General features: G+C 42.0%; 1 protein-coding gene across 3 annotated transcripts; it reads right to left on the reverse strand.

Moving 5' to 3' along the window:
- Nucleotides 1-2,370: 2,370 nt before the first annotated feature.
- On the reverse strand, nt 2,371-21,165 carry LOC306916147 (FYVE, RhoGEF and PH domain-containing protein 4-like). Of its 3 annotated transcripts, none has more exons than XM_079493906.1 (16): nt 20,870-21,165; nt 14,062-14,578; nt 13,380-13,600; nt 13,006-13,187; nt 11,894-12,039; nt 10,772-10,928; nt 9,804-9,942; nt 8,602-8,660; nt 7,278-7,421; nt 6,458-6,630; nt 6,340-6,370; nt 6,013-6,096; nt 4,972-5,097; nt 4,538-4,687; nt 4,270-4,395; nt 2,371-3,045 (listed from the first exon to the last, which is right to left on the reverse strand). In XM_079493906.1, the coding sequence occupies exons 1-16, from the start codon at nt 21,024-21,026 to the stop codon at nt 2,725-2,727; spliced, it is 2,733 nt and encodes a 910-aa protein (XP_079350032.1). In that variant the 5' UTR covers nt 21,027-21,165; the 3' UTR covers nt 2,371-2,724. The 3 variants fall into 3 exon arrangements, with proteins under 3 accessions (XP_079350032.1, XP_079350031.1, XP_079350033.1); XM_079493905.1 differs by having other exon boundaries at nt 13,006-13,208; XM_079493907.1 differs by lacking the exon at nt 2,371-3,045 and having other exon boundaries at nt 4,510-4,687; nt 13,006-13,208.
- Between the last annotated feature and the right edge of the window lie 5,675 nt (nt 21,166-26,840).

Consider the following 26,840-nt stretch of genomic DNA (forward strand, 5'->3'; position numbering starts at 1 on the left):
CCCATGGCCTCAGACGGCATACTATAGCTAGCATGCCATTTTTCATCATTTTTGAGGATTTGAAAAAAAACGAAAATCACTCCGAGACCATGGGCTATAGCCCATGGCCTCGGACGGCATACTATAGCATGCCGTTTTTCATCGTTTTTGAGGATTTGAAAAAAAGACGAAAATCACTCCGAGACCATGGGCTATATAGCCCATGGCCTCGGACGGCATACTATACGCATGCCGTTTTTCATCATTTTTGAGGATTTGAAAAAAAGACGAAAATCACTCCGAGGCCATGGGCTATATAGCCCATGGCCTCGGACGGCATACTATAGCATGCCGTTTTTCATCATTGTTGAGGATTTGAAAAAAAGACGAAAATCACTCCGAGACCATGGGCTATATATAGCCCATAGCCTCGGACGGCATACTATATATAGCATGCCGTTTTTCATCATTTTTGAGGATTTGAAAAAAAGACGAAAATCACTCCGAGACCATGGGCTATATAGCCCATGGCCTCGGACGGCATACTATAGCATGCCGTTTTTCATCATTTTTGAGGATTTGAAAAAAAGACGAAAATCACTCCGAGACCATGGGCTATAGCCCATGGCCTCGGATGGCATACTATATATAGCATGCAGTTTTTCATCATTTTTGAGGATTTGAAAAAAAAAGACAAAAACTGCATTCTATAGCATTCCGTTTTTGAGTGGTGCAAACCACTCCAACAACCAGCTTTGTCTGTATCTATGTGTCTATGTATGTGTGTACCTGTACGTGGGACCCAAAAAAATGAGCATGGTTACTATGGTCACTGACATTACGTCAGACCACAGCTGATCAGGCTATATAAGACCTTGCACCACTCAGTTCACACGGGTGTGATTTTTTTTTAAGTATTTGAAAAAAGACGAAAATCACTCCGAGACCTCGGACGGCATACTATAGCATGCCGTTTTTCATCATTGAGGATTTGAAAAAAAGACGAAAATCACTCAGAAACTACAAAACATTTCAAAGTAAAAAATTGTGTCTCCACAGTGCTGAATTATAAAAATGTGAATGGAGTTTCTAGGTGAAAGCGATTTTTTTGCCAATAGCTGCCATTGAGCCCCATTATGAATTTCTAAAATTTGAAAGCACTATTTCAAGGTTCAAGGTTGTCTGTATTTCTAAAACTAGAAAAAAAAAGATTCCTTTTCAGGCAAACATGTCCACCGTAAGATGAACCTAAGTAGGTTTGAATGGGGTTTCTAGGTGTACGTAGTGCTTTCAAATTTGAGAAATTTACAATGGGGCTCAATGGCAGATATTGGTACATCAAAAGAGCACTTTCACTTAGAAACTCCATTCACGCTTTTTATAATTCAGCTTACTGTGGAGACACATGCTGGAACTTTTTACTTTGAAATGTTTTGTAGTTTCTGAGTTATTTAACTTAAACTCCCAATGCATTCTCAATGGCAATAGCAAACTTTGGCATGCTACTAAAGTAAAAAGTTCCAGCATGTGTGTCCACAGACCACAGTAAGCCGAGTTATATAAAGTGTGAATGGAGTTCAAGTGATTTTTTTGACGTGCCAAAACCGGCATTGACCTCCATTATAAATTTCACAAATTATTTTAAAACTATGAAAAAACAACATACTATAGTTCATGGTTTCGGAAGACAGTGTGTCGTTTTTCATGTTTGAGGATTTCAAAAATATATGAAAAAATCACACCCGTGTGAACTGAGTGGTGTAAGGTTTTATATAGCATGATCAGCTGTGGTCTGACGTAATAAGGTATTATATAGCCTGATCAGCTCTGATCTGACGTAATGAAATCACACCCGGATGTGATTTCACAACTGGCTTTTTTTGTGCAGAGAAAATGACCACGGTTGCTACGGTCATCCAGTTCACCCGGGTGTGATTTAATTACGTCAGAAATTATTTTGAACATAGCAACCATGGTCATTTTTTTATGCACACAAAAGCCAGTTGTAGGAGTGGTTTACACCACTCAAAAAAAACGACATACTATAGTTCATGGTTACACACACACACACACACACACACACACACACACACACACACACACACACACACACACACACACACACACACACACACACACACACACACACACACACACACACACACACACACACACACACACACACACACACACACACACACACACACACACACACACACACACACACACACACACACACACACACACAAAATGGGTGAGATAAATGGGTGAGATAAATGGGTGAGAACAGTACGTACTCAACTGCTTTACACAATACTTTCAGTATTCCATAGTAAGTCCATACAAAGCTACGGCAAACATCTATAGTTGAATGGACAGCCCCGCTGGATGTTGAATTGTTCAAATAGTTTATTTTACTTAAAACCCATTTCCAAAGTGCCGAACACACATGACAAGGTCAACATTGTGGACAGGATACACTTACATACAGTTAATCTCTGTTATTAAGTTTGTTAAAACAACCGATTCTCAACGCTGGTCCGGGGACCATCAGGGGTCAAAGACGACCCTAATGGGTCTGTAACTCTGAGAGTGTCGTTTATTGGTACACTCTAAATAGTTAAATTAACATGGTGAATTTTACAGTGTTGATTGGGGTCTCAGAGATAACCCATTGTGCACAGAGTCCATTGGCCTGCAGTTGAGAACCCAGTGGTTTAAAACAACATGGTGCCATTTCATCTTTCAGGAGTTGTCTCCCTTTGTGCGGTCGTCGAGTCCAATTTCATTGTCCATGACCTTTCCATTTGTGACATCATGGGCGCTAACCACAGACATTTCTCCATTAGTGGCATTCCCGTTGCCAGTCAGCATCTCGCTCTTCACTGCAGCATGTAGGACGGCCAGCCAGCGCTGCTTGAGCTCCGGGGAATCGCAGCAGAACACGTGGCTGTTCCTGGACTTGTGGAGGCGGAAACAGGCTTGTCCATGGAGCTCTGGAGACGCCCGGCGACAATCCTCCACGCTGTAGCCTAGCAGAGGCACTCTGGACAGGGGATTCACATCCTGGTTGTTGGGGGGAGAGCAGGAATACGTGAATCTCTGAGGTTTATTACTGGTGGCAACTACAACACTCACTGTGTCCTGTATAATAACATATAGAGAATGGCAAAGTCCTTCTAGTTCCTTTTGGCAAATCAGATCTGGGAAAGACTGCTTTTAGCATTGGTGCACCTGGTTCTTGGAACCTCTTGCAAAAAGATCTTAAACAGAATACCCTAGTATCTATTGGCCATTTTAGGAATTTACTTAATTTACCTGTATGCAACCGTTTTAACTGATAGTTTTTATTTGTTGTTCTTATGTTATTTATCTGTAATCAAGGCATTGTAAATGATCTCTCAGATAACTTTAAAAGGTTGAATGAATCATGGAAGTTGAGGTAGCATACTGTATATACAAGATGTACAGTATAGTAAACTGATATGGATGGAATAGGAGTTGGTGTCATGAGTAAAGTGAGGGTGGGTCACTGGGAGAAAAAAAAGCAACATTCATCAGGTTATGTACACTTCTTACACCATGTTCATGTTAGTATATTGATGCCAGCTGCAGGTTTACACGCTAGTTTTTGTTAATGGTTTTTGCATTGGACGACAGTGTACATTTCTACATCAGCATGGTTTAGATGCTTGTGTGTATACTGAGCGTACTGTATGCGTTTGGGTACCGTGTGTACCAGTGTAAATTAAAACTACATTAAAACCAAGCTATGATGACTAAAACTAAGACTAAATATAGACAATTTCTTCAACAAAAACTAGACTAAAATGTTAGGGAGGGACTAGTGGAGAAGAGATCCAGTAGAACTAAAAGGCAAGTCATTTTATGTTTGGTTGTGCTCGGGTGTTGGTATAGCAGATCTAAGTTGTGAGCTTATAGATCGGCTATTTTCAGCATGAAACCAAGTGAAATTATACCATTATGTCAGCATCACGGCCCGCCAAAATACATAATAGTCGACAAAAACTAAGCTAGATTTAGTAGACTAAAACTCAATTCAAAAGACTGACTAAAACTTCCGGTCAAAAAAAACAACACTAGTGTGTGTATGCGTGTCCTGTCACATTTATTTATTTATTGACTGATCGCAGTAATCAGAATCATCACAATAGTTTCCAATTATCGTTAACTGCAATCATTTGTATGAAACTAAATCGTCAAGTAAAATGTCATCATCGTGTCAGCCCTAGTGTGTGTGTGCGTGTGTATAGGTGTCTGTGGGTGTACCTGCGGAGAAGCGTAGAGGCAGAGGAGCGGTGGTTCAGTCCTGGGGATCACAGACCACATCCTCTGCCAGCCGCCGGGGCCGTCCCCATACTGCAGGAAGCTGCTCATCACGCCGTCACTGGACACCTGGGGGAGAGAGACGTGATCCCACTGGGACTGAGGGCAGGCAGGAGAGATCAACGTAGAAAACTAGAGCATGGCGTTCTTCAACAGTAGAGCGGCTTGGTTTTTTTTACCCACAGGTTGAGAACCACTGAGGTTAGCTCACCTCCAGTGACCTCCTCGCCTTTCCTTCACCCCGCCTCTCTGGTCTGCCCTGGCCAATCAGGACGGAGTAGCAATCTTTGCACACTTTGTTCAGCTTGTTGCCGTCATACTCTAAAGCCACCTTGTTGTCTGAACACTTCCAACACACCACCTATAGGTGGAGACAGACACACACAAAGGATGGTATCGGTGAAATCGAAGTTGCTTGTCAAGACAGGTCGACCTCGACAGTGTGCCATTTGCCCTACTCTGAGATACAGACCGAGCAGACAAAAATGAAACAATACTACATTATACTAGAACATTATATTATTACATTATTATTATTACATTATAATAGACATTATAATGAGCATTAGTGAGGACCAATTATATGAAGATGGGGTGAAAATGGCTGAAGTCGTCCTTTTAAGTGGTGGAGAATAAAGCACTCACACAGCCACAGGCTCGACAGTGGTGCCTCCTCCGGGTGAGAGCATTGAATGCCTCCTGACATTTCATACAGACGGTCACCTCATTGTCCCTGATCCAGCGAGGGGCACGCCGACCCAGCTCTTCTGTCTGTCCAACACACACACACACACACATAAATGGTGCATATATATACACACACACACACACCGCCTTTATCCAAGGCACTTTACAGAGATTGTGCATTACATTCACACACCGATGCCGGAGGAAACCATGCAAGGCACCAACCTGCACATCGGGAGCAATTTGGGGTTCAGAGTCTTGCTCAAGGACACTTCGACACCGACTCTGGGGGAGCCCGGGTACAAACTGGGAATCTAGCGGTTCCCGTCTGGTCACTCTACCCCTGAGCCACTTCGGCCAAACAAAACATGTCTGCTTTGATTAATCACACCATAACCATATAAATTCAAAATATTTTTAACAGTTCTACTGCGTAACCCGCGTTACCCGCTATTTAATCCATGTGTTGGTGCTGCTTAATACGCTAAACCCGCTATTTGTTTAATTCACCGTTTTTTAATAATGAAAAAGAAAGAGCGGATTTGTCGCCGACCTGGTGACGAGGCCGTCGTGTTATGACGAAACCGAAAATCTAGCCATACTCTGGGCATACTAGGGCTTCTGGGAAAATGAGTTCAATACAAGTGAACGGGGTTTGTTTGGACTACAACATGGGTGGTTTCGTTTCACATCGTAAGGGCGGTTTTTCTCTTCAACAACAAACCTTGGGACTATTTTATACCATTGTTGGATCGATTTGGTCTTAACATGTTTAGCAAAACTATTTGTATGTACAGTACAGTAACGTGTACTAGTACTGTATCCCCTTGGCTTTTTTATTTTATAGTGCAATGCCCATAGTGCTGGTTCAAGTCTGCCTGTTCTGCAGAACTGCTGATCCAACTTCACACTTGTCAATGTACTTCCTTGATTTTTCGGCAATATAAAAAAGAAAAGAAAGAAAGAAAGAAAGAAAGAAAGAAAGACAGACAGACTTACGGTAACTTCTGCATCTATTTCTTTGGAGGCCAGCTTAAAGGTTCCATGTTTCTTCTGATATTCATCAATGGCTTCCTGAATCACCTGGAAAAAAACTCTAGCTTTAGCTATCATCGATATGGATTGTAAAGAGATGAACATCTTTTTCCCCCCCTATGTTTGAGGGGCGCTAGCCCCTCCTATGCCCAGCTTTGTGTGTCTGTGTGTACCACATTTGAAATGATTCGATTGGCTGAGCACGGTATGTGATGTATGACGATAAGAGCGCCCCTCACTTCACACAAGTGTGTGCATTGTTCTGCAGTACTGCAGTTTCATCTGCAGTACCTTTATCCAGTCGTCTCTCTCTTGTTCAGAACTGAAAACGGAAAGAAGAATTACTTGCAGATTCTCTAAAACTAGTTGGCACCTTGCAGATGGACAGGTCATTGAAGGACAACCCCACCTGGCCTGCAGCTCGAGGGTCTTCTCCTTGCCAGAGACCTGGAAGGTGTGTGGGTGGTCCTCGTTGGCGGTCTGCTGCACCTGCATGCCCTCCACTCGGATCTGCGTGCGCACAGCGAGACGCTGTCCCACCAGGCTGAACTTCGGAATGCAGCACAACAGGAAGTTGTTGAACTGAGAGGAAAAGAGAACGACTAAACTTTACGGAAGGTCACATCCCAAACCCTAAGCATAATTTTAAAGTGCCATACTTATGCGTCAATATTCACATTATGTCCCAGGGGATGGCAATTGCGATCCATCTACATGTATAGACATGCGTTTTCTTGTCTGCAACCACACAGTTAATATGGACTTTCAAACTGGGATCCCTATTTTGGCCATGTCAATATTGGTGACCATTTTCTGTGAACACTTCCAAGATTTTCAAGTGGGACTTGATCTAGAAAAGATTGAGAACACCGACACCGGGCTGTGAGGGTGTGGAACGCGTGTGTCGAATTTGAAGTCTGTGTGGCGAACAGTTCTCGAGTTACGTGGATTACAGATGTACGCACACACAGAGACGTGGTGCATTTACAGATACAATTTACAATTTAGGCATTTAGCAGACGCTCTTAATCCAGAGCGACTTACATTAAGCATGGCATACATCACATATATAAAAAGTAGCAGATATAACTATATTAGCTTGCCTCAATATCAGCATGGCATTGCTAAAATCTTGAATGGGGCACCAAGCTGGTCGGGACTGCCGGCTCTGGAGAAGTTATCAGTAAAAGTAATTTAAAGCACCGTGAAACGGAAGGCTTTGGACAAACCAGGAAGAAATGGCGCTCCATGGCCGAGGTGTTCCTGGCAGCCAGCTTGAGGAGGCGTCCCTCCTTGAGGAACTCGTTGGACGGGTTCACCAAGTTCTCCTCTCCGATCATCTCATTGATCTCCAACAGTCTCTTCAGCCTCTCCTACATGGGCAGCAGTAAACACTAGAATGAAAGGCTGCAATGGAGGAGAAATGTTGTGTTCCTAATGACAATGTTTAATCACTTCCAACCTAGCCTCGGAAACCCAGGTGTTTTTATTTCCAGGGAGAAAAAGAAAAGTCTGGGGCCACTTCAATTCGGCATACAGTAGCGCAAACGTCGCTCACTCTCTGATCATCTGCACCTTTGACACACACACACACACACACACACACACCACACACACCACACACACCACACACACCACACACACCACACACACACACACACACACACACACACACACACACACACACACACACACACACACACACACACACACGAGTTCTAGCTACTTCCAACCTGGCATCCCCATTTTCATTATAGGGGGAAATGTTAAAAAATTTCCACACATTTTGAAAACAGCAGATCTAAGAGCTTGTAGATCCGCTACGCTACTTTTGGGTGGAAACCTTGCATGTCTAAAACTGTTACTTTTCAGGAAATGGCTGGAAAAAAAAGGACCAGTCACAAGCTATAATATTGATTCAATATTTACAAAACCCACACCACAGACACACTTAACCACTTTCACTTTAAATGTTTTCAAAAAACACAGCTCTATAAGCCAATCTACATGCTCACAAAGCATCAGAGACGTAGGGCATGCATTTTCATAAACATTAAAAAAAGAAAGTTGGAGAGATATGAGGTTTCTGCCCGACAGCAACGCTGTACATCTTGTACACAGACGCTGCAGTGACAAACTGTTTAGTGTTCTAGAGTAGCGGTTCCCAAAGTGGGGCCCGGGGACCCCCAGGGGTCCTTGAGGAAGTTCCAGGGGGTCCCCAGCTAAATGATAGTTTGGAACCAAATGGACTCTTATGCGTCTCACAAGTGTACAAATGGAACCAAAATGTGTACACTCAGAGTTAAATTAACATTGATTTTACAATATAAATTGGGGGTCCCAGAGATAGAAATGCCATTAAATGGGGGTCCGTAAATAAATGCAGGTCAAACTGGGGGTCCTTGAAATTAGTTAGTTAATTGGTGTCAATTTGGGGGTCCTTGACATGAAAATGTTTGGGAACCACTGTTTCAGAGCAGTAGTAGTGTGGTGGTCTGACAAACTGTGTAGTGTTCTAGACTAGAGCAGTAGTAGTAATGACTGGCGTCATACAGCCTGGTCGATGGCGCTGTTGGAGTGAATGGCTGCCATGGAGATGGTCTGCAAAGATTCTGTGGACAGAGACAAAGAATCACAGACTAAGAGAGTCTCAATGTGTTTTTACTGGTTAAATAAAAAGGTTAAAAAAAAAGGATGTCTGTAAGATCCCTAGATAAATGCAATCCGAATACACAACCCCCCCAAACATTCATCTCCTTACTACACAACTATACTTTTTAATCAAGTATGCGGTGACCCAAAACTTGTTGACAAAAATGCTCCAAATGCGCTACCGAAAATGACGTTGCCGCATGCGAGGTTACATTAGCATATCATGCTAGCCTATGGTTTATTAAACACAGACTGAGCTGCATCATGATGGACTCCACTAACAAATTGAACAGTACAATGTTTATCTATTTAATTTGTTTTAGGCTTTTCTGCCTATATTGAAGTGAAGATGCTACAGGAAATCGGAGACGGGGAAAGACACGCACCGAAGGTCATCGGGCTGAATTAGAGCCTATACTGCATGTGGTATATGCCTGGACCGCTAGGCCAGCGGGTGCCCCAACAGTGCAATGTTTGATGATTCAAATTCAATAAAACAAGGCTGAGATGTTAATAGCCAACGTGTTTGGCCCCAGAACTCGTGCGGGATATTCTGAAATAATGAGCCGTCCTCCTCCTCCCCCCGCGGCTGCTACCGGTGAGCACCCCGTGAGTGTGAGAGAGTGAGAGTCAGCTGATTGATGCACCGTCATTGTGTGGGAAAATAGTGATGGGAAAATACGCTATATAGCCCCTCCCCAACCTGTCCGACCCGTTCCGTATTGCCAGGAGGCAATGTTGCCAAAGTTCTGTACTAGGAACCTTCTATGAACGGTGCATCCATTCATGGAACGAGCCAGGTTGTCGGGGTCATTTTAACTCTGTGGTTCTCAACCTTCACTGGATCAAGGCCCTCTTGAATATCTCCAAAGCGTCCGCGGCCCACCCATCTGACCACCTAAGGGCTGCCGTGTTAAGTGGTCAGATGGGTGGACCGTGTGCACTTTCAAAGCATGTTTATTTTAATGATCCGTCAATTGACTGTGCTCCGGCTTAGATCAATGGAACTAATTGTAGTATACTATAAGATTTTTTGAAGAAAAAAATGCAATGTTATATCATCAAAATCTTAGCTTTTGGCAAGAATCGCTGCATTAACTCACTGTGAGCCAGGTTGTAATCGGGGTCATTTTCAGGCAGTTTCTTCAGGTATTCCCGGAGCAGCATCTCATAACGAGGAACCCTCTGGACCGGCTCTAACATGTGGTGCTGCAGAGTCAGGCTGCCACACACGCCCTGGTTCTGAGAGGCAGCCGCGGACGGACACGGACACGGACACGGACGCACGCACACACACACACACACACACACACACACACACACACACACACACACACACACACACACACACACACACACACACACACACACACACACACACACACACACACACACACACACACACACACACACACACACACACACACACACACACACACACACACACACACACACACACACACACACACACACACACACACACACACACTAATATTTATGTCCACATAAACAGAAGCACGAGAATGCCTTGTACAAAAGGACATAAACACTGCCAGTCTGACAGTCAGCTAATATCGTGTCTGTAGGAGATGGGGTTTTGGGGAGCGTTTATTTTTTCACCGCCAGCCACTAGTAGTAGGGGGGCGCCCGCAGGGCGGGGCTTTCTCACATTCTAACCACATTCTGGCAGCCAGCTCATGAGACCTACCCACACCTCCTGGTATTGAACCCCACTGCCGTCCAACGACGACGGACTACTTTTTTGGCCGATAAAGTAGGTTAAGGTATATTTTAGGCATAGCAATTGTGAGGTTAAGGTTAGGCATAGTTTTTGTGAGGTTAGGGTACCGTTAGGCATATAACCACTTGTGTGCGGTCCAAATGAACACAGCAGAGCGCTCCCTACCCCACTGACAACCAATCGCAAGCCGATTTTTCAACTCATCTCCTACGGACACAATATTCCCGTACAGTCAAATAATAGGAAAACAAGCCAGTTACAAAGTGCATATAAGGCAGAACATAGTTACATAATACACTGGGAACGCTGGTGTCCAGGTGCAGTCCTAACCTGTATGTCTTGAATGAGGTTCCTGAACGCAGCTGAACGTTCTGTCCAGGTCCTCAGCAGCTCCATGGCCTGGTCAAAGTTCTTAACGTACTCCGCATACATTCTGAGGAAGGGAGCATGCTGCAGCATTACGTCTCCAAGGCCTGGGTGCTCCCACCTACGTTGGGCCACAGTGGGAAGGTCAACAGTTCATCACCTTGGCATGGACACATTAGACAGCCTCGTTAGGTATTTGCGTAATTTTAGGCGTCAGGTTGATTACACACTGTCTCTCATCACCTTTCGCCATCTTGTGCTTTTTAGGTCGCTCTGAATAAGGGCGTCTTCTACAAGCCTAAAGCAGTCTTTTCCAACCTCTTCTGGACGCACCGACAGTGGCCATCTTATCACTTAACATGGCAGCCATTCAGCTGCTGTGTTAAGTGGTCAGATGGGTGGGCTACGTGCATTTTCAGAGCATGTTTATTTTAATGATCAATCAATCAATAGTGCTCGGGCTGGAATCAATGGAACCAACGTAGTATACTTTTAAGTTCTTTATCTGTATCACAATGAAAGCAAAACAATTCAACGTTTTGAAAAAAGATGTATGTAAAGGCAATCAAACAAAATGGTGGAAAATATGGTCGTATGAAGCTCTTTCCAACGCGTAGTGCTGTTGACCGTAAATCAGGTCTTTTCTTTGAGTGCATTTAAAAGGTTTTATTTTGATAACTTTTTTCGTTCCCGCTCCGATCCCGATACCATCATTTCTGTGTTAGCCGATACCGATACTGAATACCGATACCAGAATAATATTTATATTACAGAAAGAAAAAGGGTCTTATTTTGAAGTCCACCAACAGGGAATAGAAATAGCTATCTAGCTATACATCTTGTGCTGTGTTTATAGCGGACTCCTCACTCAAATATGCACTTTCAGTTTGGGCAACTCGAAAGCAAACTACACATGCCCCGACATTTTATTTACCCGCCATAGTGTCAACCGCTTACCCCTGTGTCGGCTCAGTGGTTAGACATAGGCATATTTGCAGATACCGATATGACCCGATATGACCAAATAAGGGCCGATCCGATACTTTTCCGATACCGATACAGTATCGAGACATCTCTAGGACCCACCAATGGTCCATGCGGTGCTGCAGGTCAGGCATGAGGAACTGGCTGTGGAAGGAGTGGATGGAGGAGATGTTGGAGAAGATGCTCCTCACCACCTCTGGAGGAAACGAGCCTCGAGCCGCCTCTTCCGTCAGACGCACACAGAACACCTGGAGAGAGGGGAGGGAGTTTGAGAACCAGGACATTAGCATGACATGAGTAAAGAGTCTTTGCTGTTTCATAACCTTCATTACACAGTTTCTTCTCTGATATTGGTGACGGTGCACAAAAGGAATAATGCCTAAAACCACAACCCATGGAACTTGGAAGTCAACTATAGTACTTCTATTAGATACAGTGACAAATTTGTTGGGACGTCATGTGTCTCAGAAGACACTGCTGCCATCTGGCAATGGGAAGGTCCCCGGTTCGATCCGCCTCTGCATCTCCAAGTTTTGTTTTGCCCTCTTGTCAAGTGTCAAGTAAAGAAGTTGTTTTTGTAAATTTAAACCCTACTTCATCATACAAGAGTATCAAAGAACTTGGAATGTCATGCTCCCCAAGGATGACTGATGTTTGGTGACCACATGGCCTTTCCTCTAGCACCACTCTTGGGTCAAAACGTCCACTTGTACACAAAATATCTCGTACACAAAAATTCTCTTATTACTCTTAAGTCTTGCTATAAAATAACGTTTTAATTTAATAATTCCCCATCTGTAACAAATCAAATCTTGAGTAAATCAGAGATTAAAGCAAAAACAATATTGTTGATGAATTGAATACATATAGGACCACAAGTCCTCAGGACTTTTTGTATTATCCTTTTAGACAACATATCGCATATTGCATTTCTAAAGTAAGCAATCAAAATCAATTAATTAATCAATCGCGACTTTTGTTAATCCTCCACAAACTAAACAATTATCAGAATAATAAGCAGATATGTAGAATTCTGATGCTTAGGCATTATCATTCTAAACCTATGTTCATGCTGTTATACACATTCAGCAAACCAACCATAATTTAAGCAATAGAACATGTATTCTATTGCTAGGTTGACCCCACTTTCAGCTTATGAAAATGGAATGACTGAAATGACTATTGGAAATGAGGCCAAATACAGCATTACCAACCTGGTCCAGCAGGTAGAGCCGATCCACATAGGCCTTCTCTGTCTGCAGGAGCTCATTGGCCGTCCTCCACAGCTTCTGCTCTCTGCTCTCCTCCTGCTTCCTCTGAAGCCCCTCAGTCTGGTCATCTCTGGAACCCTCCAGGCCCCTCCCAGAGGTTCTGGTTCTCCCTCCAACGCCTAGGGCTGTCACGATTACACCATTAACTGTCACACAAATAATTGCGATTAATGAGAAAATGAGAAAATGTATGGACATGTATGGAGAATATCTATGGACATTTTTCAACATGGAAACAATTGAGGACTATGCAAAAAATAGTGATTATCTCAAATAATTGCAATTAAGCCATAATGTAATAATTGTGACAGGCCTACCAACGCCCCCTTTGCCTTCCTCGCTCGCCAGGGGGGTCACGCCATTGGCATGTTCCAGGGAGCGCCCTGTGGTGCCACTGGAATCAAGGTGAGCCACTGTTCCGTTTGGGGTTGGAGTAAGTTTACAATTAGATGGCACTTTGGTCCTGGCGGTGGACATACTGCTGTTGGCAGACAGCAGTGGTTTCAATGGGGAACGTCCCCTTCTCACAATGGATTGACTGGGGGAACAAAATGTACCGTTTTGTCATAAAAGTAGTGGTTACAGTTAAACTATAATAAACACTCAGTCTAGTGTGCCGTTACATTGAGTCTATGGTTTGTCTTATAAACACAAATCACTGAAACAGAATAAAAGCTTGAACCTAAACAAACATGGGTAAATTCTCCTTCTACAACACTGCCACCCAAGTGTGGAATGCCCTGACCCCCTCCCTCAAAAAATGCAAATCATTGGCATCCTGCAAATCCACCTTTCAGCAGGCCAAAGGTAGATGAAATGATTGCGCCTCCTTTAGTCAAGTGACTACCCCCCCACCTCTTTATAACCTTATTTTTGCCCCAGCCTGTACATATCTTTTTAGTATTATTACTTTTTATGATGATTTGAATTTTGTTGTTATTTTTTTTACTGTACCCTGTACCGTTTCTATTTCTACCAATAAAGTATTCAATCAATCACCTGGTGCCAGGGCCTCTTTTCTGTCCAATCCAGAGTTTGGAACTGGTGGCCGGGCTGAAGCTTCTTGTCCTCCTGTGGAAGGGGCTGGGTGCCTGGAGCCGTGTCATGAGGCCGCTGTGGCTTCTTGAGGACAACTTGGCAGGCTTATTAAGCCCTCCCTGTCCGTCCCCCACGGGGCTGCAGCAGCTCTCAATGCCCCCGTCGCCGGGTAGAATGAGGGATGCCACGATCGTGGGGATTACCAGCCCGTGTGTTCGTTGGTTCCGTCGTGCAGGGCTGCTGTGGGTTCCAGCAGGTGCCTCGTAGACCGGACCACGCCTGGCTGGCTTTGCTTCAACAGGAGATCCCAGACCGTTCGATGCCGAGCTAAGGTGGACGAAGACTGCATTTGTTTCACTTAGGTCTCCATTTTTGTCTCCGTTAGGACTCTGTGTGGGCCGTTGAATTCTTTCCCATCCATTGGTCTCCTCTGGTTCTGACTTCCCAGGTCTCTGCAGGTGGGCTGGGCTAGGAGTCCCTGCAAGGGGGTGGGGGGGTAGGAGACAGTATGTTTGATTGATTGAATGAATAGTTTATTAGTAAATTAAATAAATTCAAAAACAGCAACAGAGTACAGTCAAACACGTATTCCAAAAGGAATGTTGTTTCCAGTATGGTAGAATTATTAACAGCAGTGCTCCTTCCAATATACCGGAGGCATTTAGCACACCATGTCAGTCATGATGTAGCATGCTTACTGACATGATGCTATACATATTCAGTTTGGGGGAAAAAAGGGAAATAAAAATACAAGACCAGGGTCTTAAAAACAGCATGGATTCCATGTGGATGTCCGATGTCATGTTGATGACACGCACGCACATGCACAGATTATTCACACGCGCACACAAAATGATTCTTCTACGTGATGGGAAGTTGTCACATGGTCTCCTATGTGAGTCAGACACCATTGCTCAACACTGCCTGGAAACAAGCACACATCAACATCTAATGAGAACTTCAGAACTCAAAGGCTTATTTCACTTTAGAACATATGGGATCATTTGAACGTCTACTCTGGTTTTTGTGAGCACCCGACAGTTTATGTTGCTTGATTCAATATTTAGATATTCCCCTTCCTAGAAGTTCTGACGGAGAATTTCCATCTTACTACTGTGTTTGCTATAGCAGTCACTGAAGTTAAGTTGACATTTAGTAACCAATTATATTCACTAGATTTACTATTCTTTTCATATAACGATAATAACGATACTGTTGTTCATTTATTTCTTTTCTCTTGGTTCTCTTATGGGAAACCGATAAGTCAGGGTCCAATATATAATACAGAACGATGCATTCTCGCTGACTCCCAATCAACTCTCTCACCGCTGTATGTCTGTTCTCCCTTTGCTCAGTACCTCTCTCACCCTCCCGCCCTTCCTGTCTCTCTCTCTCTCTCTCTCGCCTTTAATACTTGTGTTGTGTATTAGCCTTTTCATATTGTTGTTGCTTGAAGATCCTGCCATGAGAACATCTGTCAACTAACATCCACGTATATTTAAATCACTTGAGACAGTTTTTGGCAATACTTATTCATTGACCGTTATAGTGTACAAATTAGCCACATCAGTTCCTACATATAAACCCATACATCATAACTTGCCTATAATTAAATGTCTGAAATAGGGACAGTTGGGTTTAAAGGTTTCATGACATTAATTTATTTATTTTTCATTTTTCTTTTAGGTTTTCTCTGGGGTTTGGAAGCCTTTTGAGCTGCAATGAAAACGGGCAACAGTGAAAACAGTGACATCTGCTGGCAAATCCCACTGACATATATGGGATTTGCAGGCTGTGACATCACAAACAGCAGGAAAATCAAAGCACTTGTTTGAGCCAGAAAACTCCAGACCACAGAAAATCTACTGAATGTTTTTTGGGTGCAATTGAGCTCAGAAAACTAAAAAGAATTAAGAATAATTACAAAAACTTTTGCACCGCTACGGCCTTGTTCCTCTTCCGAATGGTGAACTTGCACAAAGCCATTTAATGTCACATAACATAGCACAAAATGCAAGCCACATTGTTCCAGTCCAGTGTTATAATATAATAATATCTCTTTCTGAAGTCTAATTGCATTCAGTACGGAAGTCTTAGTTTAACTCAGAAAGTGTCCAAATGGACTGAGTGGAGTCTAGCATTACTTTCATATCATACAGCCTAACAGCCAACTGTGCTTTGCTTACCTCACGTTGTCGTCGAGCTTCTTCTAGCAATGCCCGATTCTTTCTGTGCAAAGCAAAGATGAACCTCGTACTGTACATCACTTACCACAACGAACTAAGCAGAAAGATCAGCTTGGGGGGAAAACAAAGGTCTTCTTGGTCATGTGCAGTTTTGAAAGCCTTATTCCTCATTTTCACTTCTGTATTCAACCACATAACCCCTTGTTGACCGGGGTCCCCCAAGGCTCTATTCTTCTCTCTACATCAAAAATCGTTGGCAAATATAGCCGATCTACAAGCTCAACACATCTCAGTGTACATGTTGTAGTTTAATACTGGAATGAGCTCCCTGTCACATTGAGGGAGATCCCCACTTTCACAGCTTTTAAAGGACAATTGAAACAGTGGTAAAAAAAAAAGTCCTGTGATCACATATGACTCAATGATTTCTCAATTTCTTTTTTCTCTTTGTACTGTGTTTGAAATGTACTATGTATTTGTATGCTGTCCTCTCATGTCTTGTCATATCAGTATTTTTTAGTGTTTAAAACTGCTATAAGAAATATGTCGAAATTTAAATTATTATTATTATTTTCAGACAGCCAGCAATGAGTAAAACGCTCCTAAAAATGTAGTCTCTGTGACACACCTAGGGACCAAAACCTGCAATCAAAGATGTTCCTAGAAGCTTTGTCATTGGTCAAAAAAAACCTGGTCGAAATGACTAACCAATCAGGAAGTAGACAGGCAAATCGACCAATGACAAAGCTTCTAGGAAAATCTTTGAATGCAGATTGCGGCCCCTAGATGTGTCACAGAGACTAATTTCTTTTGGGGAACGTTTTACCCATTGCTGGCTGTCTGAATACCAAAAAATACAGATGGAAATTAGCATCTCTGCTAAATCCGGTGTATTTACACTAGTCCCGTTCAAATAAACCAATAGAGTAAAGAAAAGTAGTAATTCCTTACAGTATCTCCCATCTCCCTCTCAAAGAAAATAAAGAAATAAAAGAACAAAATTAGATTGCTCTCTTGCATTGGCCATTCAATTCAACTGAGCTTTTATTGGCATGAGAAAACGTTAATTTTGTTTACCTTGCCAAGGCAAAGTATCACACACTGCCCAGATTAGCGGAAATTACTTTGGCTAGACAATAGTTTAAGTACTGTAGGACAATTAAGACAAACACAATGCCTAATAGTTTAAGTAGGCTACAATTAAGACACAAACACAAAGCATGCCCCAAGACTTTGATCAGAAGTTATCATTCACAGTAGGAGTGCAACAGTTAATTAAACTAATAGAAGTGTGTGTGTGTGTGTGTGTGTGTGTGTGTGTGTGTGTGTGTGTGTGTGTGTGTGTGTGTGTGTGTGTGTGTGTGTGTGTGTGTTTTTACCTGAACACATAAAAGACGGGTGTTTTTGATGAATCATGGTTAAAATAGAGTTTGAAGTTACAATGGGTTTGTATCAGAAGGGGGTGGGGCAGCTAAAATGAATATCAAATACTGAGACTTAATACTTCCTGAGAACATAACAGGACTGCTTTAATGATTACTACTAGTGAATGAATGCTTCAGCTGGGAACAGTAGAGTCTTTGTCCATGAGGGCTACAGACAGACCCATGGTCTCATGGCAAAGTCCATACTGGATCAGAGGAAGGAGATTTCACATTAATAATCCAACTAAAATGGGTTTAGCAGGAGGCTGCTAGAAAGGGCCTGTTGTTTTTACAAATGTCCAGCAGAGGGCTCCATATGACTAGAATTAAGTAGACACAATGGTCATCTCGTTTTTATATTGAAAGAATGGGCAACGGAATGAGAAGGCTAATTAACCTACAAAAGTAGAACTTTTGTAGGTTAATTTAGTAGCTTGTCCTATTTTTCACAGATGGGATAGCTATTTGGCAGTGATTTTATAACATCCTCTATTGTAAATATAACAGTGGTTCTCAAGGTGGGGCCCGGAAAACCCCAGCCAGGGGTCACCGAGGTGGTTCCAGCAATCCAGGGGGTCCCCACTTAAATGACTGATATAGATAGTAAGGAACCATTAAATGACGCTTTAGCTACAAGTCTGTAGCTCTGAGAGTATACAAATGGAATGGCAATGGTTCCATTTGTATTGATTGATTCGATTTTTTTTTATTTCACATTATGTAGAATGGGTAGGTTACATTTCAAACGAGAGCACAAGTCAATACAAAAACTGTTAGGCTACTTTGTGGACGAACCAGATAACCATAGCTCTGGTCCATAGCTGCATTAGAGCTATATGGACCAGAGCTAGATAAAGCACTACTTGTTTACAACGAATACTGGACAACTCACCGTGGTGAGTTGTCTTCACTTTCTGACATTGCGGGGTGAGTTGTCTGTACTTTCCGTGGCACCCATTACAGTAGGCCTAATTCAATTTCGGATCTAACTATCGGTTCCTACAGACGTGCGCAGTCACGGCTAATTATTTATTTATTTAACAGTAAAATCCGGTGAAACACTTGTAAGTAAGGAGTAGAGCGTCTCTCTCTCTCTCTCTCTCTCTCTCTCTCTCTCTCTATGCAGCATTGAGGGGGGGGGGGGTCGTTTGTGGATAATGTTTGCTCTTCAAAGGCAGAGTCTCACGGCTGTACAAAGTTGCTAATTAGACTGCACTCCCAACGCACGCATGATCAATCAATCACAGTTCTATTATAGGCCTACTTATACTGACTGAATTACATCTGAATAGCAAAGCAATATTGACCACCCCCCCCCCCCCCCCCAACAACGACGATGATGATATGGCTACTGCTAGTTATACATTCGCATGTGAGAAATTACAAGTGACCTTATATAACCATTCAGCCATCTGGAGTAACCAAATTAGGAGGGGTTCAGTTCACATTTCTTCAGAAGTTTAAAACACACACACACACACACACACACACACATCTCCATTTTGGCAGGAATATGCTTGGAAGATGGAAACAATGTTGCACATTCATCTAATCATATGGGTAGGCTACTGGGTAGCCTACATACAAACAATAATGTTTGTATTTGTAAGGTTTATTAAATGTATGAATTTGACCTAGACATACTTAAAGGACCACTTCACCACTTTTCAACTTCTCTTCCTATAATTGGTCCTAACTAATGTTCATGATAAAATACCACCATTTTTTCCTACTCAGTCTGTGTCTCATAGGAAGGCTGTGGGCAGTTCAGAAACCCGTCCACCAGTGACATCATCGATGGTGAATCCAAGCTAATAGAAACGGCAGGCTTTCTTTTCCTGAAAAGTTGCAATGCAAAAGTTGAAGCCATCGTTTTCACGATCATAAAAATCTAAATATATTTTAAAACAAATCTTGTTTTAAAAAAAAATGATGATGTCACTGGTGGACGGATGTCCGAACTGCCCAAAGCCCTCCTATGAGACACAGACTGAGTAGGAAAAAATTGTGGTGTTTTATCATAAACATTAGTGAGGACCAATTATATGAAGAGATGTTGAAAAGTGGTGAAGTGGTCCTTTAAAGGGGAATAGCACTCATTTTCGACATTTTACTGTGTCATAAATATATTTACATCTGTAGCCTATATTGTGATTATGCTATCATGCCTTGACTTAATTATACTTATATATTATTGTAGAAATTGTTGTTGTTGTAAAATTCTGAAAATAGACTACTTCAATATCCAATAGGAACTATGTCACCATTAGTTCTAAATTCACGCCTTTTTTCCATTACTGGATACATTTTTCCCTTTATTTATTTAGTTCTTTATATGATGATTTCCTGTTTTCATTTCATAGAAGTGTATATCTTTACGTCTGTAAATGTTCTGATAAATTTAAACCGAAAGACCCTAATGTAAACAAGTCTTAGTGCGTTTTGGTCTGCTTTTGTTTGAAATGTACCCTAGTGTGAAATAACATCATAATAATGTATGATCAATCAATCACAGTTCTAATATTCAGTAAAGTATTATTGTGCAATATTCAGTAAAGTATATAAAAGAGCTCAAAGGCTACATATTCAGTCAGACAACTCACCCCGAAAGTGAAGACAACTCACCCCGAAAGTGGCCGAAAGTGAAGACATCTCACCCCTGGTGAGTTGTCTTCACGTTCGGGGTGATCACCAAAAGAGGCAAAAGGGGTGAGTTGTCTTGTTACCGTTTACAACAGGGTCCAAATCTGTACAGTGACAGTCAGAGTTAAGGGGGTCCGGTCCGTGGATTAATGCTGGGGGGAAATGGGGTCCTTTAAAACTTAAATGTTTGAGAGCCATATGTTACATGGCATAGATAAGATCCTATAGGCACGTCGTTTCGTGTCAGAATCGATCAAATAAATATGACACTGACAGACTGACAGTCAGTTTATCTTGATCTAGCTCTTGTCCGGGCTATAAACTGCGTTTTGGGATGCAAAATGCACCCTAAATCTGCCTAGACCAGAGCTAATCTTGATCCAACTCCAAGGCTACGTTTTGAGTAACTTTATTTAAGTTTGGAGAGTAATCGCCTTGTTCTGGCGTGCACTAGTAGTGCACACTGCACTGTCTGCACTCTGCACAGTCAGGCGGTGGTCCACTGACTCCTCTCACCTGTTACAGAAGCGTGGTGGTGGTCATGCACAATATGCACGACACCTGCAGACGCCCTCCTTCTGACCGCGACCCGCCTGAACTCCTCTGTCTGACGGGTGTCCGCGACCGCGCGGGTCGTCAGAGTGAAGCTGTGCCTCTTCTTTAAATCAAACATGGTGTGTGAGAGAGCCTGAGAGTCAGATCGTTCTTAATTCCCGATTCCTCGCAGAAATACGCTTCTTAAATGTCTACTAGAATAACTGTGACGACAGCTAGCACTCAGGAGGAGCACACGTTGTTATGGTCGAGCTCAGTCATCAGGAGTTATTGGTACCGCCCTTATTTTAAATGGCCATTCTCCAAGACCGCTTAGCTGTGGGCGTATCCACACAAATGGGCGTGTCTGCAGTGGTAGGACGTTTACTTTGATTGCTATTTCATTAAAAGTAGGGAAAGTAGTATTTATTTATGTTTAAATAACTCTACATTCTGATAGTAATCAAAATTCTAAACAAGTGCTGTGTTGTAATGCATTTTCAGGTTGGATAGGCCTACCAATTCATTTAACCAAGAGAAGGCTACATGAGGCTGCTACATGATATGAAATAAACTAATGAAATTGGAAGTGATGAGGGGAAATTAATGTGCAGACAAAATTGAAACTGAAACATTATCAAATGTAGGCCTAAGATGATAAATGGGTAGCCACTCTCTCCCGATTGGCTCAGCTGGGTGGGTCAGCCCCAGTGCCTATAGCTATTACAGCCACGGTTCCTAAAGTGGGGTCCGGGGACCCCCAGGGGTCCTTGAGGGAGTTCCAGGGGGTCCCCAGCTAAATTATAGTTTGGAACCAAATGGACCCTTGTTATGGGTCTAAATTAACATTGATTTTACAATATAAATTGTACATTTTATATTGTAAATAGAAATGCCATTAAATGGGGGTCCGTAGACTAATGCATGCCAAACTGGAAGTCCTTGAAATTGGGTTGAGAATCACTGCTAGAGCCGTAAAAATCTTCTTCAAATGGGGGGTCCGCGGGCGAATTAGTGTCAATTTGGGGGTCCTTGACATGAAAAAGTTTGGGAACCACTGCTCTACTTCTTTTGAGGTAGGCCTACTTTTACTCCACTACAATTATTTGAAAACTTTAGTTACTTTTGTAGATTTTGATTACAACATTATATCCACCTCAGTATAGCCTACAGTTCGGCCATTTGAAAATAGCCGATCTACAAGCTCACAATGTGTTGTGCTGCGATGCATTGTGAGCTTGTAGATCTGCTATTTTGCAATATTGATACTTTTCTTAAACATACAAGTACTTTTCCCACCACTGGATATGCTACCCTCTATAAAGGTCTTTATGTCTGAATTAATATCAGTGGAGGAAAAAAAGCACACATACCAGGCCAACGAAACTCTGCATTCCCCAACTATGGGTCATTTTATTAGTTATTTGAAAGGCAGGATTTTATGAAATACAGTAAGACTGACAATTAAATGGGCTATTTCATAGTATTGCTTATTGACGTTTGTGTTCTTCATGTGTCATCATGTAATTCACCCATGATATCATCCGCCAATTAAGGATATTCTATACATTTCACATTTGAGTGATTGCCAAAATGCCAACATACATTCTCAAAAATGCATGGACAAACGTATACTAGATAGCCTATGAAACAAGTAACCAGTTTGTTTTTCGACACAACCCTTCTTCAAAGTCCTCAGTTCTTCTGATTTGGGGCCCAGAGAAAATCTCTGAAGACTATTAAGATATTAAATACCCTACATTTTGAGAGCCACTAAAAGGCTAATCATTCAGGACAATAGTTCCCAGTCATCAGGTCCATTCAATCAACTATACTACTGAACTATCAAGAGGGCTCTTGAATATAGGATAAGAAGAGCACTGAATTTACTGGGCTTATTGACCACTGCTCTTCACATATAAATGTAACTTAATATATGTAGTATTAACTTCCCCTTTCTTGTTACTCACAATCATCATAAATGTAACTTAATAATGTAGTATTTATTTTTATTTTTTTAATGTTTATTTTTTTGTGGCTTTCACCTTTATTTTATATTTTTTATGGAGGGACAGACAGTAGGCTGACAGGAAATGGGGAGAGAGATGGGGGAAAGACATGCATTAAGGGCCGTCGGGATCGGGAGTCGAACCTGCGGCACACTGCCAGACTGGATTACCAGCCAAGGTGCCTGGACCACTGAGCCATGGCCCAGGCCAATATATGTAGTATTAACTTCCCCTTTCTTGTTACTCACAATCATCATAATCTATCATCATCATCAAAAGGAAGGCCATAGGGTACTTTTGTACCTTCACTAACCAGGGTGTGCCAAAACAAACAGGTTACGTTTCAATTCGTGGCCATGATCACAGAAATATAATTCAGAATCAATTGCATCTTGAACAACAGTTATTCCATTGCCTCTACAGGCTACTCCTCTCTTTAGCATGTAGCTATAGCAATTAGCCTGCTGACAATGTCCCCCAGCCTCCCCAACTGACATAAGGGTCCATGCCATGACCTTTTTTATAATATACACTGTAGGCCTATAGATATACAGCCCAGAGCGCCCAACGAATGCAATTCCAGATAATTGCTTTTCAATAATACTGCACACAGCATGGCGATAGTGAGAAGGAAGACATATCCTCCAATTGTACACAACTTTCAACATGTCTTCTTGGGGTAGAAGCTTGCAACAAATCCATATAGCTTTATGTCAGCCGTAGACATAGACAAGTAGACATTCACATAATCTTGGAAAACCGAACCCCCAAATTTATATTCAAGTTAATTGTTCTACTCAAATTGTAGAAATATTATTTTTTTCAAACCAAAGTACGGTAATTAAATTAAAATGTCAATGTTAATTGATGTATTTGGGCACAAATGTTAAAAAGCTGTAATGTGAAAGCCCAAAATGAATCTTTGGCAGTTTATTTCGTTGGTTTGTGTCATGATGATGCTGCCATGCTTTTTACATAATAGTGCGGTCAGTGGAAAAGTCAAAAGTTGGTGTATAGGTTTGACAACCAAACGCAAAATGGTGTTCATAATTGTAAACATTATCTACTGTATAGTACAGTGCTTCTCAACTTTTTTTTTAATTCAAGGTCCCCAGATTAATATGAATTTACTAGGACGCTAACATTTTAATCGATCATTTAGCTTGGGAACCCCTCCCTCAACGACCCTGTCCCTGGATGCCATGATGAGAAGCAGTGATTTAATCCCCACCCCGACAAGCAATTTTCCCAATTTTTCAATGTTTGTTGAATACTTTTGACACAGTAATTATTTTGTGCAGTATTAAATTGTCACTTTAGACATGTGTAAATTATACTGTGTGTTGGTTTGTTTAGTGTTGACTGAGAAAAACAATGTTAAACTAATACACCCCAAAATCATTTGGGGACCCACAGGTTGAGAACCACTGGTCTAGTACTACCACGTTGTCTAACGGACAGTGTAACGTACAACTTTTAGCTACTACTACTACTTCAAGTTGCCATTACTAGTCGGTACACTGTTTTTGAGTGGTGTAAACCACTCCAACAACTGGCTTTGTACCCGTGTACCCGTGTTCGTACCAAAAAAATGAGCATGGTTACTATGGTCACTGATATTACGTCAGACCACAGCTGATCAAGCTATATAAGACCTTGCACCACTCAGTTCACACGGGTGTGATTTTTTATCCAACCATAAAGAAATCAAGTCAGCCTTGCATATATTAACCTATACTGTAGCATTTTGCAGGATAGATATGGTGCTAACAGTCGCTCACAACCAGTATATGTAATATTTGGAATGCATTGTTTCAGTTTGTGCTTGTACTACAGCGCCATTATTATTACATCACGTGACGTCATGGAGACCTTTAGATCTCCATATATGGATCTGACCTTATGACATCATGGAGACCCTTAACGCCTCCATATATGGTCAGGCCTCATGACATCACGCCTAGTGACACATCACGCCACCATATATGGCCATCTCCAAATATGAAGATCACGACACTGACCTCATCGCATTTACTATGAAATCCTGCGTCTCGCGTCCGTCACACCACCGTATATGGTTGCCAATCCATCATGCCTTGTGACATCACGACGTCATGGAGACCCTTATGGTGCGTACACGGGCAGATGAAACGATGCAATGATGCGTTGTGAGTTGATTTGGAGCAGCTACGTACATGCATCGTTCCGTCTTTGCAACGCCATGTCGCTGGCTTCCATTGACAATGAATGGTAGACTGCCTCTTTTACATCTGCCCCTGTGAACGCAACATTAGATCTCCATACAGTATATGGATCTGACCGTGTGACATCACGTGACATCATGGAGACCCTTAACGCCTCCATATATGGTCACGCGACTCACGCCTCGTGACACGTCACGCCACCATATATGGCCATCTCCATATGAAGATCATGACATTGACCTCCCTGGATAACCATACACGGAGAAGACTGGATCATCCTAGATCTGCATATATGGAGCCGGCCAGCAACTCTTGTTGATCAGCAGCCTCATCAAACCCTGCACTCAAGACACGCTCCATATATGGCCAGTAGTACAGAATTCATTACGTATGTTGATCTGACCCCCCCATGCCAAAGTGCCAGCACTCTCGCTCAGCAGTCTGCCCTCTGCAGTCACGCGTCACCCAGGCGGATATGTGTACTAGTAGTAGTAGTTTAGTAGTAGTAGTAGTAGTTTAGTAGTAGTAGTAGTAGTAGTTGTTGTAGTATTAATGTGAGACTCTGAGTATTAAGGCTCTGTGTTTAGAATGTGTGCTCATGTAAGCACACACAAAATGCTTTAATGTTCACAGAGTAGCATGATCAGCCAAATGCTTTTGCTACTAGTGATACAAGTACAGGTAGTGGTGGAAAGTACAATTTTGAGGTACTATTTCCAATTCTTTTACTTCTGCTCCACTACATCTCAGAGGCAAATATTGTACTTTTTACTCCACTACAATAAGTACTATAGACGAATAACAGTTTAAGTCCACACTAATTATCCACATTATAAATGATGGATAAGGGGTCAGTGGAGGGGTCAGAATAAAGGGGTCAGAATAAAATTTGGACTTAAGCTGTTATTCGTCGTTTGAAAACATTAGTTACTAGTTGCTTTGTTGATTTTGATTGTTATTTTACAAAACATACAGATACATTAACCACTTCAAGTTCACAACAGGAGTGACACATTCTGCGCTTGTAGATCTGCTATTTCATACATTTGAAAACTTGTGAAATGGGACATCCGACATTCTGCATAATGACTACTTTCTACTTTTGGTACTCACCAAGATACCAATACTTTTGTACTTTTACTCAAATAAAAAAATTGAATTCCGGACTTGTGACATCGTTGTTTTTTTGGGGGGGAGCGGGGGGGGGGGGTGCCAACTGGAGGTGAATGTAACAGAGTAGCCCCGCCTGTAACCCCTAAGTTTATTAATATCTCTCCTGGCCAAGGGAGGATTCCCCTTTGCCAGAGCAGTAGACTAGAGGTTGTATTGGGATTCCCATGCAGGAAATTCTGAATCCAAGTGGTTATAGTTATAGAAGCACTATATGTAAAAGCAGGTCGATTTAACTACTATATATCTGTGGCAATATTGTCCAAAGCTAATAACTCTTACAGCTGTATATGCTTTTAAAACACACATAATGTGTGTGCATGCACACACACATCATTGAATTCTGCAAAGTCATTTTGTAACTTAGTCATATTGATTGTATAGAGCGATTAATACAAATAAAAAAAAGCTTTCTTAATCTTCAACTCGACGACACTTACACACAATAACCATATTTCACATGAAACAATGACTTGATCATTTTAAACAGCATTAATGAATTGATGAATATACATGTAATTGTGGATAATAGCTGAGGTAAGGGACAGTATTTACTGAGGGTCTGCTCAC

Source organism: Electrona antarctica (genome assembly GCF_951216825.1).
Source record: "Electrona antarctica genome assembly, chromosome: 23".
Taxonomy (NCBI): domain Eukaryota; kingdom Metazoa; phylum Chordata; class Actinopteri; order Myctophiformes; family Myctophidae; genus Electrona; species Electrona antarctica.